This window comes from Hydra vulgaris, chromosome 05 (genome assembly GCF_038396675.1).
Source record: "Hydra vulgaris chromosome 05, alternate assembly HydraT2T_AEP".
Taxonomy (NCBI): domain Eukaryota; kingdom Metazoa; phylum Cnidaria; class Hydrozoa; order Anthoathecata; family Hydridae; genus Hydra; species Hydra vulgaris.
This window is the reverse complement of record NC_088924.1, coordinates 45,574,253-45,590,336: the sequence shown is the minus strand read 5'-3', so window position 1 is coordinate 45,590,336 and position 16,084 is coordinate 45,574,253. Positions and strand designations below refer to the sequence as shown.

Below are 16,084 nucleotides of genomic sequence, written 5' to 3'. Positions count from 1 at the left end.
TAAAATTGTTGAAATAAATGTTGGAATCAATAGCATTTTCTTTTTTTGTTTAAAAATACAGGACGAAATAATCTTAACAGTAAAATAGATTTGTTTGTGAACAGCAACGTGACCCGAAAAGTGACGTCAAGCAAAAAAGAATGAACACTTGACTAATGGTTTTTAGAAAGAATGTTGATTTTTTTTATTTCACTCAAACTACACAAAATTATAAACTTATATATTTTTTCGCTTAATTAGAGGGTACTAGATGCAGATTAATAAAAGATTGGAAAAAGAATTTTAACTATAATTTTTTTCAATTTTAACTTTTTTGTTTATTTTCTGCATATCATTTAAAAGATACTGTTCTAAAACTATTAGGTTAATAAACAACTATTTAGAAAAATAAAGAAAATTTTGTCGACTTGCTACCTAATATTGTCGTGCCCTAGTTTAGGTTTCCGTTAATTCAGAAATAATTTTAACTTGTAAAGACCTCTAATATTGAGTTATAAGTTGTCTACGAACTATTTGCTATCACACTGACTAATAAAATTAGAAAGTAATAAAAAAGAATTTGAGAGACTACAACAAATGCAACGTATTAACTAAATGAGAGATAGACCTATGGTGGAATTCCTCTCAGATATATAAAAATATATGAAAAATTTTCAGATATTTTTATATATCTGAGAGATATATAAAAATTTTAATTTTCATAAAAGTGATTAAATAGTTTTAATATAAGATTCTTTTTCTCTTTGCAACAATAGGCTACATAAAATTATTTACCTTCTTACAGATTTCAGTTTAAAAAAATCAACTGGGAAAGTAGACAATGTTGAAGAAAAAACAAATAAGTTGTTGCTATTGTAAACTTTTTATTTACTCAATTATAAAATGATTAGGTTTTCTATATCTATTGCAATATAACTGTTTTTAAATCAAGTAAAGATTGGTAATTTACGACAAATTTAGCACAAAATGTTTCATCTTTTACGTAGAAAAAAAATAATTGATTCCACGTAGCTAAACCCACTACCAAAAAGATTAAAATCTAAAATAGTTAAAACAAAAATAAACTTTAATTTTAACGCTCAAATAATGAACAAAAGTATTTTATAAATTGTAAACTAATCACAAAAAAAGTAACTTTTTAGTGTATATATAGTTTTTTCATAATGAAGTATTTCTTGGTATGTTTGAAATAATAATTTACCTATTTAAATTATGTATGAACTTACTTAACTCAATAAATAATTAAAAACCTATATTATGACCTAGAATATACAAATAACTGATTTTTAATTACATTTTTTTCTGTTGCTGAGGGTGCGTAGCCATTTTTTATTTTTTAAAACTTAAAAAATCTTACTGCGCTTGCGTATATAAACTTTCCGCTTTTTTCTAATATTTAAACGTCCTTTACTTGCAAAAAGTCGCCACTTATCATATAATAGAGAAGATAAATATTTTAAACAGTATTTACAAATGGGACGTCATATTTTTTGATAAAAAAACATTCGATTTAAATACTTTATGTTATTATTTTTATTTTACAATAGACAAAATATTTTGTTGATGACTAGTTGAATATAAATTTTGATTTATATTCAAAGTAGTTGAATAAAAAATTTTAAAATGAAAAACATTTTAAAACATTTAATGTTTTTCTTACCGGTAACTCTGGTCAAAAAGAGTGCGTTAACTTATTTAAGTTTATCTAAAAGTTATTTCGAATAATCTAAAAAAAAAAAAAAAAAATAAGTATAAGTTTATACAAAAATAATATTTTCTTTTGTATACGTAATACTTAAATAAAGCCGTCGGTGTTGTTTTATTCTAAAGTATAGTGTTTGAAAAATAAATAATGATTATCAATGTACACTAAAAGGAGCCTCCGACAATTCTTTCGCAATTAATCACATTAGCCTTTTCTTACTGAACATTCTGCATGGTGTACATACTAAAGGTAATATTGTTATTTTAAAACATGTATTTTTTTCTTTAACAACTCAAATTATTATTTCATTATAAAATAACATAACCTGTTGGTCAAAATGTGCGCTTCTCCATTAACCTTTGCATAGTTTATTTAACAATAAATAAATTTTTGTTACTTGGTTTTACATAAAATATTTTTGAAATACTTTAAGCAAAAACCAATTAACACAATTCTGTTCATTTAAATAATATTGATGAAACATTATTTTTGTTGTCCCTAAAATAAATATTGTTTATAAAAACTATAAAAGCTTTTTATATTTAATCTCATTTTATTATAGTATTGTCAATGAAAAGGTCAGCCATGTTTACTGGCAGTACCTGTTTTTATATTAGGATAGAAAAGTGTCCGATTCGTTTTATCAATATATACCAGATATACTGGTTATTTTTGAATCTTTTCGAATTGCTTGAAGAGTATGATACTTTTATACCTATCTACCGTTTAAAATTTAGAATATTCAATATTTGACAAAGTTACTATTTGTGGTATCTCTAATCTTTCACGTCAAAAGACTCACAACATTAAAACGTAAAATAAAAACGGTAAATATTTAAAAAAATATCTGTTTATTCATAAAAGAAAAAAATATGAAAAAAAATATTCTTAGATGATAACGTTTAAAAGAAAATCTTGAAAAAATTTTAAAAATAAAAAATAAAAAAAATAAATAATAATAATAATAATTCAAGGATTTTTATAATTATCATCTATAAAACTCTAATTAACCTTGTATACTTGTAAAGAGGGTATTTAATAAATATATATATAAAAAAGGTTTACGGCGTTTTATTGAAAAATTTTATCATTATTGTCGACAAAAAAATTGTTAAACTATTTCTTGGTGTCACTTTTTTGTTTTTAACTTTTATTGCAAGGAAGTAGAGATAATAATTTTTTATTTCTTCTCTGCTATTTCTTTCATAACTTGCCAAACGCGTTTTAAATTATATATGTTGTTTTAAACTATATTGAACTGTCTGATCAATTTAGAAAAATTTTTTTAGCAATGCTTTCTGTTGTTTTTATAGATTTATGTTTCTCGGATTATGCTTTAGGCATTTAGCACAAATTTTGTTTTAGTTTTAAAGTTTTAAAGTTTTTAAGTCTTTTAGTTATCTTAGATTCTTTGGCTTGAAGAATTATTTTATAGGCTGCAAAGATTGAGCCATTTACTTTGTAAAATTTTTAAAAAAAGGAATTTAGACCAATATTTATGTTATCATTAAAACCAATGCGACTCCAGTCTTGGTGTAAAAATAGATTTTAAAATGGTTCAAGGTAATATTGTTGTAGACTCACTGTTTTGCTATCTCCTTATTCTTCTTGTTTATTTGTTAATCTGTTTTTATGTTAAAAGTATGAGGAATGATCAGAAAACCGGTTGTTTTTGTTTGTTTTTTGTTAAAATGTAACAAAGTAAAGATGATGAATGATTTGGATATTGAGTCAGTCTGTTTTTGTTATGATTTTTATCATGTATAATTTGTTTTTAATTTTTATTACATTTGGTTTTGGTAGTACTTAAGTTTATTTTTACAAAGTACTATTGTATTTAAGTAGTATTTAAAACAATCAAAATTAAAGTGACTCAAAATAACTATTTTTTCTCTAAACTACGTCGAGTGGGAAATACGAGCATTTGAATCAGACTAATTAATTTCGCTGAAATAGTTTTTATCTGGATTGTATTACCATCAAAGTTGTTTCATTTATGGAGGATTTGCTTCGTTTTAGAATGACCTTGTGATTGTATTATTATTGTTACAATATTACATAATCTTAATTTACCAGTCTTCAAGTCGGAAATACGTCAAAGGTTTTACCGCAAACAGCTATTATTTTAAGATGGTGCAAAATACCTTTGCATATTGCAAAACTTTTAAAATACTTTACAACGCTTTTGCATATTTTCAAACTTTTGCACTGTTTGCAAAAGTTTGTTTGACACCATCCAAAAACAGTCGCTGTTCGCGGCAAAAATTATGAAGTATTTCGAACTTAAAGACTGGTGTTTTTTTTAAGATAAACTTTTACCATTTTGCGGGAAATCAAAAGAACATTTTAAAATGACCAAGTGATGTTGTGCTTATGGGCTTATAAAATTTTTATTATAATCTGACTTAAAAAATTCTCCAATTATTTAAAAAATGTGTTAAAAAATAAGTTTTTAGTTACACTACCAAAGTTATACGATTCCTTGAATCATTATTAAACTTCTATAGGCATAACACGTATTTTTTTATACACAAGTTTACCTTTTGTTTTAATGTTGATATTGAAACTGGTTTTAAAAGTTGTAATTTTGCTTCTGAGATATTTTGTTTGTATGTTGGAGGGATTAAAGTTATTGTTCTAACCTCTTAGAACCTTCAATAGGAAACTCAAATAAAAAGACAAAGTAAATATTTAAAGCAGTTATAGGAAAAAAAACAAATACAAAAAAAACTGCTGTTCTAAATAATTAAAAATTTAGCATAAACCAAGAAATACTTGATAAGATCAGTTGGAACAGTTTGTTAATGAACTTCAAAGATCTGTTTTTGCACCTTAAGTAAATAAAAGTACTGGTTTTGACAATACTAATATTAATGTTATAAAAGCTGTTTTTGATGTTATTAAAATACCTGTTTATTTATCTTCAACCTTTCAATAACAACTGGTATTTTTTGCTTGTCAAATAAAAATAGCAAGAGTAAACTTTTTTTACAAAAAAATATGATGATTCTGTTTAACTTCAGATCTTTATCTATTATTTCTTATTTTTTAAAGCTGCTTGAGCGTATTATGTATAACAGACTATATAGTTATCTTAAAAAAAATTATTTTATTAAGCAAACAGTTTGGTTACTGAAATCAGCACCCAACTCATTAGACAAAAATTGATTTAGCCAAATATACTTTCAGCATGTTCATTAAAAGGTCAAAAGCTTTTGACACTGTTGATTGTTAAATCCTTCAGCACAAACTTTAAATATACGGAGTATTAAGTAGCAGTTTAAAATGGTTCCAATATTATCTTGAAAATATTAAAAAATGAGTATCTTAGGATTTAACATGTACAAAGTTAAAAACGATAAGCTGTGGAGATCTTTAGGGCTCTAATATATGACCCTTACTGTTTCTGATTTATGTAAACTATCAGAAAGCAACCCGTAGTACGTGTTACGGTCGGTCTGTTACTTAATTTATAGTGGCTCTTTTCCACAAGTTAAAGTTGCAAAACCTTAACTAATTCCCTTTAAGAAAAACGCCTTCAAATTAAAAAATTAAACCATCTGTAAAATTAAAATAAATTAATTTACCAATTATTTAACGTTGTTTGAGTAACTTACAACTGACATAGGTCATATCAGTGTATGGCAGAACCATTTTCCTTGACATTACTAAGTTCAACACAATACGTTTTTAGTTACTGACACAAAATATTAACACTTCATCATGCTTTAAATTGACGAAAAAGTAAAGCTAAATTCTTGTTATATTTTTATAACATGACCTTAAATTAATAAGATTATTATGAAGTGAACGTAAATTATTCATGAGTTATTAATTTTTTGGTGTCCCCTTGATACATGTTTCTTTAAAAAAGGAAATTGTCTTTAAAACGTTAAATGCACACAACTAAATAAATTTTTTATAAATAACTAAGCAATTGAGTACAAAAACGTTTCAAACAAAAAAAAGTTGATTTACAATCAAACATGTGTATAACAAACTGTAAAAAATATGTAAACTTTGTTCTTTTATACTGCATTAATGCGTCATATGACAAACCTAAAACAAAAATTGTAACAAATAAGTAGACATAAAAGAAAACAAAACAAAACAAAAAAAAAACTTGAAAAAGATTTACCTGCTTTTCGGCAGCCTAATGTCATACTTAAACTGCTGCCATGATGCAGCTTGTCGGTGTTGTTTTATGACGTTATTTCACGTTGGCTTTTAGTAAACTTTAGTTAAATTTAAAAGACATTACAATAGATTTAAAATATTTTATTTAAAAAGAAATAATACAAATGCTTCAAGGAGCCAAACTAAAAACATTAAAGGTAAAAAATCAAATAGAGATATAAATAATTTGCATTTATATAACTTAATAGTCTTGGCTTATAGTAAATTTTAAAGGCACTGTTTTCAATAAATTAAACTACCAATTAACTATTTTTAACAATACAATGTAGCATCATATTAAGATGATTAGTTAATGAATCAATTTAACTATATTTAAGTTTATTTGATGAAAAACAAATAATATTTTAATTAAAAAAAACAAAAACAAACCAAATATACAACAATATATTATAAAAAAAAAATACAAACTAAAAAAAAAAAGTCACAAAATTAAAAAATTAAATAAAAAAAACTCACTGAAGAAAAAGCGACAACAAAAAAGTTATAACAATCTTCACTGATAGAAGACATTCACAACCTTTTGGTTGCTGTTCTTTCTTCGGTGTCTCCCAACACCCCGGTATGGATGAGCCCTCCATTTAAAGGATAGCTCATCCTTTAAATGCTAAAGCTCTAGAACTTCCTACATAAGTTGATGGCAAAACTGTAACACGCCTTGGTCTAACATTATGATCATTTCCAAGGCTGTTTACATGTTCGTGTAAGACACCATACTGCTCGCTTCTCAGTTTGTTTAGGATATTTCTGATGAAACCAAGGCGCTGGCCTTCAATTTAAACATACACATCAACAGCATATTGCTGAAAAAGTTTTTTGCCATAAAAGAGTGAAGAAAAAAATTGTCTGACTAAAAGTTTATAATTGTAATAATGAGATAACGTAACATGATGTTTAACCAATGTAGCACGTTCAAGGTTGTGAACCAATTGATTATGCCAACCAGCATCACCCCTCGGAAAAATTAGAGTATAAACCATAGGATCTAAGTTGGCAGACTTACTTGATATAGTTTTAAGCGGATGACCTCTTGGGTAAATAACAACTTCCCAGGAAGCAGGTGGTGCACCATCTTCATCAACAAACACAACTGCAACTTCATTATGTGAAGGGAGATTATAGCGACGGCTATAATCTCCCTTCACATAATGAAGTTGCAGTTGTGTTTGTTGATGAAGATTTACTTCAAGTAAAGACATTTTTACAACTGACACTGAGCGACCTTCTAGAGCTGCCCGAAGAATTTCTTCATCTTCCACTTCAGCCATGTTTTTAGATGCTTGACCAAATGGGTTTTCTTCACTAATAATAATTTGCAATCGAAACATTAAATCATTTAAGCAAAGATCATTACCAGGTTGGTGCATTCTAAAATTTACTACTGCAAGTGGATCATTGACTTATAGTTGACAAAAAGTTGGCGCAACATCTTGATTTGGACTTAAATTACCAATAGATGAAAAACTTGACAACATCTTATAAGACATGGCGGTCCATGATTCATGGGTTGAACTACATTAGCTTCAAATGAAGCAAAAGAAAGGCAGTCATTATAATTTCTAATATATTTAAAAAGTTCAGATTGGCATTTCTATCTGCCTAGTTTCCTTTAAATAAATCTTCTAAATCTTGTGGAAATAATGAAGTTGCGACAAAACTACCTTTCCATTATGGCAACATAAAAAATGTGTTTCACCAGGAAATTTCTTAGCACCACAATGCTGACAAAAATAACTCATTTCTCCTAAATAATAGTATTACCTCTTGCTATAAAATGCATTCTTTCGTATCTAGCAGCAACTCTCGCATTTTGTTGATTAGTAATTTCATTTCGACTTAGCCTATCTCTTTCATTTCTGCGACGATTATTTTCAACTCGCCTAACCAAGCTCTCTTCATTTGGGTTCAAATTATTTGCTGCTTGCCGAGCAGCGTTTCTATCATTTTGTCGATTATTGATTTTATCTCGACTAAGCCTATTTCTTTCATTTCTGCGAAGATTATTTTCAACTCGTCTAACCAAGCTCTCCTCAATTGTGTTCGAATTATTTGCTGCTTGCCGAGCAGCATTTTGTCAATTATTAATTTCATCTCGCCTAAGTCTATCACTTTCATTTGTGCCACAAACAACTTGCCTATTACCATTTCCATTTTCTGAACTAATATCTGCTTCAAGCCTAATATCATCCATTTAAATGTCACTTTTAATTGAAAGTAGTAACAAAAAATCTTAAAAGAATCCTGAAGATTGCGATCTTTCCTATATATAATATTTTTCTACTCAAAATAGCACACGCAAATAATTTTTATATATAACAGACAGTCATTTAAATTAAATTATACAATAATCTTATGACTTTAAAAATATATATATATATATATATATTTATATATACATATATATATATATATATATATATATACATATATATATATATATATATATATATATCAGCTAGGAGATGTTTAAAAAAAAAGTAACTTAGCAAATAATAATAAAAAAAACTATTGCAAAAAAACATGCATTTCTAATGATAAACATACTATTAAAAAACTATTGCAAAAAAACATGCATTTCTTATGATAAACATACTGCTAACAAAGAAAAATTAAAAAAAAAAGTTGTAAACCCTTTGCTGCAAACTTAAAAATTATATTTCAACAAAAATTATTAGTAAACATTTTTTTCAAAAATTCACAAAACTTTACAATATTTCGTTCTTCTTTTCCACATTAATACAATATCTGGTAAATCTAAAACGAAAATGTAATGAATTAGTAAATAAACAAGAAAAACATTACATACAAAAAATAAAAATCAATGCACCTTATAGAAAAAAGCTGTTGTGATTTACCAGAGTAGTAGTTGTAAAATATTATTATTTCATGTTAGCTTTTACAAAATATTTTATGCTGGAACATCATGATTCCAAAATATTTATAGCAAAATCATGTCGTAAACAGCGCTAAAGATAAAAAATCAAATTGAGATAAAACTAATTGTGTATGGCAAAATAATTTGTATTGGCTTTTAGTGAATGATTAAAAGCAGTGATTTTTATTAAAATTACCTATTTACCATTTTTAACAATAGACACCAACATGAAGATAAGCCAAATGTCTATCAACTCAAAAGATAACAAAAAAAAAATCACAGCAACAACACACAACAGTAGCAAGCACTATAAGTTAATATAATATGTATATAACATAACTTAAGTAAGATGATATTCATATTTAACAGAACATAAGTAACAACATTAAACAAAATGTTGTTAAAATACATTAGTTTGTAATTTTTGACACTAAACACTATCGTGTAACCCTCTGTTATAAGTACATCACTTGGCTGGCAAAGTTGACAAATCTTACTCTACACGTTTACCAAGTCACAGCATTTTAAAAAAACATAATATAAACATATGTACCAACTTAAAACACAATAAATGTGTTTAAATGTGTATATAAGGTTAAATATATATTTTATATACATATTTAAACACATTTTTAAAAACAATTATATAACACATATTAATACATACACAAAAATATAAAAAACACTTTACATTATTATAAAAACACATTGATAAAACAACTATAAAGCAATTATTACCATATACACATACATATCAAAAAAGCATTATTGCAAGCAATAAACGTGTACAAACAAAAATTTTAAAAATAACGCGAGAAAATTTAAAAAATTCATAGTTAACAAGATATATATTTACAAACAATACTCCTTACCTTTTTTTTTTTCATAAGAACTGTAATCCTCTTAACAAAATTTAACGTTTACATACAATAACATGTGACATGCCATGTCAGTGTTGACACAAAAATTTAATTTCATTTTTCTAAATTTTCTAAAAAAGAACAAAAATAGTTAACAGCACCACAGAAATTTCAAAGTAGTAATAACCATTTTATGGAAATAGCATTAATATAACTTTATATAACATCCATACCCCTATTTTCCTTCTTAAAAATATAGTAATAAAACTGCTAAAAGAAAAGCTAAAGCAAACAAAATATAAACGATTTAAAATATTAAAATCCTTTCTACTTAAAATCCTTGCTATTTTATCTAATATAAACTTAAATCCGTTCTACTTTATCAAATAAAAATGTATATACAACTATTTTATATACTTACTTCAATTATAATATGATCTTAACGATAATTGTTTATCTTAGTATGATTCTTTATGTAATATATCTAAACTAATAATTAAATTTCATAAAGAAAAAAGTTTCAACTCGCTTAAGAGATCTTTCTCCAATGACCGCGTGCATTTTGAGAACGCGTTCTTTCAAAGCATAACTAATAAAACGACATTAAACATTAAACGTTTCTGTAGTATTAATATTAAGATGATATCTAACTACCCTCAAACGTACTTAAATTGGCTCATTTTGCTGAAGACGCGCTTTATCAATACCAATATAAAAACAATTTTCTCCACAGCCAATAGTAAGCTAGAAAACCTTAAAGACTGCTTCAAATCAAACAAACTCTCTTTGAATATCAGTAAAAATAAGTATATTTTATTTCATCATCAATCTAAATCCGATAACTTCATCAGCTAATTATAAATAACAATATAGAAAACAAAATCGCATCACTTGAAATTCTAAGAATGATATTTGATAAACACCTTAATTGGAAAAATCAAATTACATACCAAAATCATTATATTAAAAACCAAATTTCTAAAACTATAGGCATTATGCATCAAAATAATATTTACTAGGTAAAAAATGTTTAATAGATTTGTATTACTTTTTCATCCGTAGCCACATAAAATATTGAAATATTGCTCGGGCAAGTACTTGCTCTCCAGCATTGAAATATATACACATTAAACAAAAACAAACCAGTAGATTTTTATGTAATGTGCATAAATACGCCCACTCCAAGCCGTTACTCCAGGAAATCAAAGCTCTTAATGTCTAAGAGTTAAACATGTTTCAAAACTTCTTATTCATTTTAATGTGTCAAAATGACATGCTTCCAAAGTCTTTAAAACCAGTTTCTCAAAACTAATCATAAATACTTTACGAGGTGCTTTATACACAAGTTTAACTTACCTAAGTAAACTCTTAAAACATCTGATCACTCAATTTTAGAACCTCGTCTATGAAACATAGATGAATTAAAATGTTCTTGATGAAAATATGAAAAAAATTACCTCAATGAATTGATTTAAAAACATATATAAACAGTATTTACTTGAATTAACGGACACAAGCATGTTTTTTATTTTTTATTTTGAAAAAAAAAAAATTCTTACCTTATCTACTTAATTTATTGTTGCAATTAATGGCATTTTATTGTAATTTTGTATTAACTTGTTTTATATAATGAGTAGCTGTAAATTTTATTATGAGAAATTTGTAAAAATACGTTACGCTTACGATATGGGCTTGATGCAAGACTTTTGTCTAGTCTACTTGCTGCTGTTGTAAATAATTTTTATTTTTAATTTGTTGATGAAACTGGTAAAAAAAGAACATTGTAAAATGTTTTTTAAAGACGATATATATAATAATATTTATAATAATACACCGTTTTATACATCAGAAGACAAAATCCCACCCCCTACTATTAGTACAGCCTTTAATTTATGAAGAAACAAAAACTATCTTTGAAAAAGTAAAGAAGAAAAAAAAAAAGATTTTATTTTTTCATTAAGCTTTCTTAGTCATGCAGAGTAATTTGATATGATTCAATTTTTGTTGTTAAGAGCAATCCATAGTTTGTAAGTTTGGTTGTTTGTTTTGTAACACAGCCTTACTTTTGCTTTCAAATCAAGAGAACCAGGCACACATCAAGTGCAAAACTATTTGTGCCCAACCGGAGAATTATTTTTTGAGCGTTCAGTGCTTTCATTCAATTCTAATAACTTATAACCTCACGAGCAAATGATTTAGGAATTTTGATCAACAAATGATATACATCGTAATGGTCATTTAAATGAAGTTGGGCCTTCTTTCAAAGTATCTGCAGGAAATTTGTATTAAAACTGATCGATCCAAAGAATAAAAAGGTTGCTTCTGTATAATTCAGCGCCATTACAGTCTGATTTTCCCAAGTACATACAATCTGACAACTGCTTTTTAAACTCTTTAATATATTTTACAAAACTTTTACGAATAATTTCTACCGCTTTTTTAACTCTGTGATTTGAATTACCCAACCCAAAATGCAACAATTCGCGCCATTAAAATTATTCAAGATAACGTGAATATTTCAACCCAAAGAGTAGCTCATTGTTGTTTTGCTTGTTAGAAAGGTTTTTTCTTGTTCTAACTTATTTGATAAAAAAAAACTATCAACAATTAGCAACTATATGAACTCTTTTTCTATTTAACATTATTAGCATAAAATATATATATTCTGGGTCAAATATTTTTCAACCTTAATGTCAACCATAATTTCTTATCTCATTTCAACCATAATCGAACTATAATCTCATATCATATTTAAACTAAAATTTCAACCATAATTTCTGAAATGCAGATTATGGGCTAAAACTCATTTCAACCATGATCCCAACTTTAATTTCTTAACTCAACTCAACCATAATACCATCCATAATCTAATATCATATTTCAACCATAATACCAACCTAAATTTTTGAGCCAATAATAAAAAGAAAATAAATAAATAAAAACAATAAAACAAGTAAAAACAAAATAATATAAAGACAAATAATATAAAGAAAGTTTATAAAAACTAAAAAAGATCAAACAAATAAAAAATAAAAATAATAAAAAGAAAACAAAAAGTTACAAAAATACGAACAATCATAAAAATTTCAAATTTATAAAAGTTAGTTTTATAATGTTTTGGTGGATCATAAACACCATAAATTCTAGGTGGATCATAAACATTAAGCGTAAATGCAATATAGCTCATGCGTAAATGTAATAAAGCTCAAGCGTAAATGTGATATAGCTGAAGCGTAATAGTAAACTACTCCTATTAAAGCATAAAAACTTTCAGATTGTCCAATTTGTGCATCTCCAGAGTTTTATTTCTATTTATTATAAGCTTATGAATTCTTTATTGTCGACCAATGAGTTGAGCGAATCAGGATACCCATAACACTTTGCTAACGATTTGTTTTTGAGTTTGCAAACAACGCTTTAACATGCTTATTAAAAATTTCTCAGCCTTTTCAACCCATTCATTTTTTGACAACTTCTTTCTTTAAAGATTTTATTTAAAGCATCAGCAACAACAACTCTAATTTAATTCTTCAATGGAACAATCTATTTATGCTTTAAAATAACATCTATCACCATTAATAAGTATTTTATACGGTCATTGAATTTGAAGAGAAATTGCATGTCTAGTTAATCAACAGCCCATATTTCATCACTTCCATTTGCAATAACTTTTCTTTATCTAAAATGTTTTACAACAGGTCTGCGAAGTTCGTTTGCAAGTTTGTCTGTCCGTTTTAATTCTTCATCTTTGTCTTTTTCACTGATCGTTCGAAGTTTCTTTGAATACCCAATCCAAACTTTGTTTTGGTTGATAGACTTTATAACACTTCGTTCAATTTTTTCACTTATTGTTGGTCTTTTTGTAGCATTCATTTCTTTATGGGTAATTTTATCAGATTCATTTCTTCTTGCCATGTCTGTAAAGTGTTTATAAGCAAGATCATGATGGTAAGCTGCATTATCAACTTATCTACTGGTTTACTCCATTCTTTATATGCACCAGTAGAAGTTAATCGTTCATCTAAATTAGTACCAGGACCAGCAAAGTTCATACCAGGTAAATGCATTTTAAATGGAAACTTTGACCATGGCAGTTTTTAGTTGTTACTGAGTTAATTGAACTCACTAAACCACCTCCTGTACAACAGAAAACCGATATGAAGTGTAATTTTTTTGAAACAGCAGATGGTATACCAGATCCTAAAGATCTTGATATTCATAAAAATAATTTAATGCTATTTAATGATTTACAATTAACAAAGCAAAATAAGTGTAAAAAATATTATATAAGAGGAAGGCATAGTAATATAGATTCTTTCTATCTCGCGCAAAATTTTTTTATTTTATCTTGACAAACTATTAGAGAAAACACAAATTTTGTTTGCTTATTTCCACAAGGTTCAAAGAATTTCAATCGTATTTATAAAGATTATGTTTCAAATGGTATGAATAAAATTGAGTTTAGAAAGTTTTGTAAGGTTGTATGGTCTGAGCCTCATGGAATTGTCATGGAATTGTAAGATTGGTTGGTCTGAGCCTCATGGAATCTTCTAAAAAAGTTTTAAAAAACATAGGAGTGGATTTGATAATTTTTATATTCCATCTAACTTTTTTGTATTGATAAAAAAACAAAATGTCGTCTTTTTATTTATTATTGAATGAGAAAAGTACTCGCATAAAAATTATATTTGCTCCTATTATACAACTTAGTAAAGAAAAAGATAATGAAACGGCATTAGTTAGCTTTGATACTTACTACTGTTTTCCAAATGTTGATTCTTCAGAAAACAATTTTAGATAAAGTTCAGATAATAGAGCAATTTGGATTGAAACATACAACCCAGAAGGTAGTTATTCAATTGAAGATGTAGACATATATTTTGTGTAAAAAGTTACTAAAAGTGGTAATATTATTAATGGAGTTGAAACAAGTATTATACTTTCAGCAAAAAATAACACATTATAAGCAGTTTTAGATATTGAAGCTGGTTATAAAGTTGATTTTACACTTAATAATTCAATTCCTTCTAATTAAGGAGTTTAGAAACAAATATGTAAATTTGGATCTTATGAATCAGATAATATTGCAAACGTACTAAGTATTAGTAGTTTACATATAACAAATGATATAATAGAATCATCATATGTAAATGGAACAACAGAAAACCTCATATATTCTTCTTTTCCAAATGTAGGTTTTGGATTTTAAAATTATTCAAGAACAGTTAAACTTAAATTACTTACCAATAACACTAAAAGCAATTTCAAAAATGGAGACTATTTAGTTTCCATTTTTGGTCTCTCATAATTGTCTCTCATATTAGTCTCTCATATTTGGTTGATAAAGATGGAAGTTTAATGAATTTACGAGGAGAAGAGTTGGCTATAAGATTTCATATAAGAAAAAAAAAAGTATATATATATATATATATATATATATATATATATATATATATATATATTATAAAAATGAGTAAATATACTAATATTAAAGTATATACTTTACAGGGGCAATTGGAAAATATTAAAAAAACAATTGATGAAAAGGTTATGGAGCTAGTATTAAACTATCGCATTTAGTTTTTAATGGTTAACATGTACTAGCTGTAACGAATAGACTGTGGAAGGAAATTAGAAAAGCAAATGAAAATGATACTGGTGTAATAATTAACCTAAGTATATCATAACTGTTTCACAATTCTAAAATAGAGGGAGGATTTATTGGTACACTTTTTTGCCTTTTTTGGTACAGCTGGAAGATTTATATTAATTATATTAAGTGTTATACCATCACTTGCAACAGGACTGCTTACAGGAGTAGGTTCAATTGCTGGATCAACTACGATTAACAAAATTGCGGGAAATGGTTTTGTGAACATGAAAAAGAATGGACAAGAAGTTAAACTAACATCTGCAAGATCTAATTTATATTTGTAACCATATAGTAGAGGAGATTTTTCAGGTAATGGTTTGTACTAACGTGCTCAATATAGTTATACACCAGCATGTTCAGATTTATTATAAGGACCGAAATCTCCATTCGCTAATATTCAAATTTTGAATATGATTTTTTGATTTTCTTGTAAAACCTTTATACAAAAAATTATGCATAAAAAGAATTTATATATAATAAAATGTCAAGAAATAGCAGGCTAGTGCATAAATTTATAAATAAATATAAAAAAGTTAAACCATCCTCTATTGTTTTTAAACGACATAAAAATTTACAGCAACCTGCAATATTAATAAATCGAAAATGTGAAATATTTGCACAGCAAGACATGAAAATTAAAAATTTATTAAAGTTTGGTGTATCTATAAGAAAAGGTGTAGCATTAATATTACTAAAACATGTTCTGAAAACAAAAATACTAAGTTTACATGATTGTGTAATATTAGAGTCTGTTGATGATATTATAGTAACTATTGTCAATAATACTTTTTCTGACA

At 26.4% G+C, this 16,084-nt stretch overlaps 1 protein-coding gene across 1 annotated transcript in view; it reads left to right on the top strand.

Annotated features, from left to right (window-relative positions):
* The first annotated feature begins 1,816 nt into the window (after positions 1-1,816).
* Positions 1,817-16,084, top strand: part of LOC136080901 (uncharacterized) — a 121,482-nt gene continuing 107,214 nt past the window's right edge. The window contains exon 1 of the mRNA XM_065798295.1: positions 1,817-1,954. Within this exon, the coding sequence (XP_065654367.1) occupies positions 1,937-1,954 (18 nt within the window). The 5' untranslated portion in view covers positions 1,817-1,936. The remainder of the gene's footprint in view (positions 1,955-16,084) is intronic.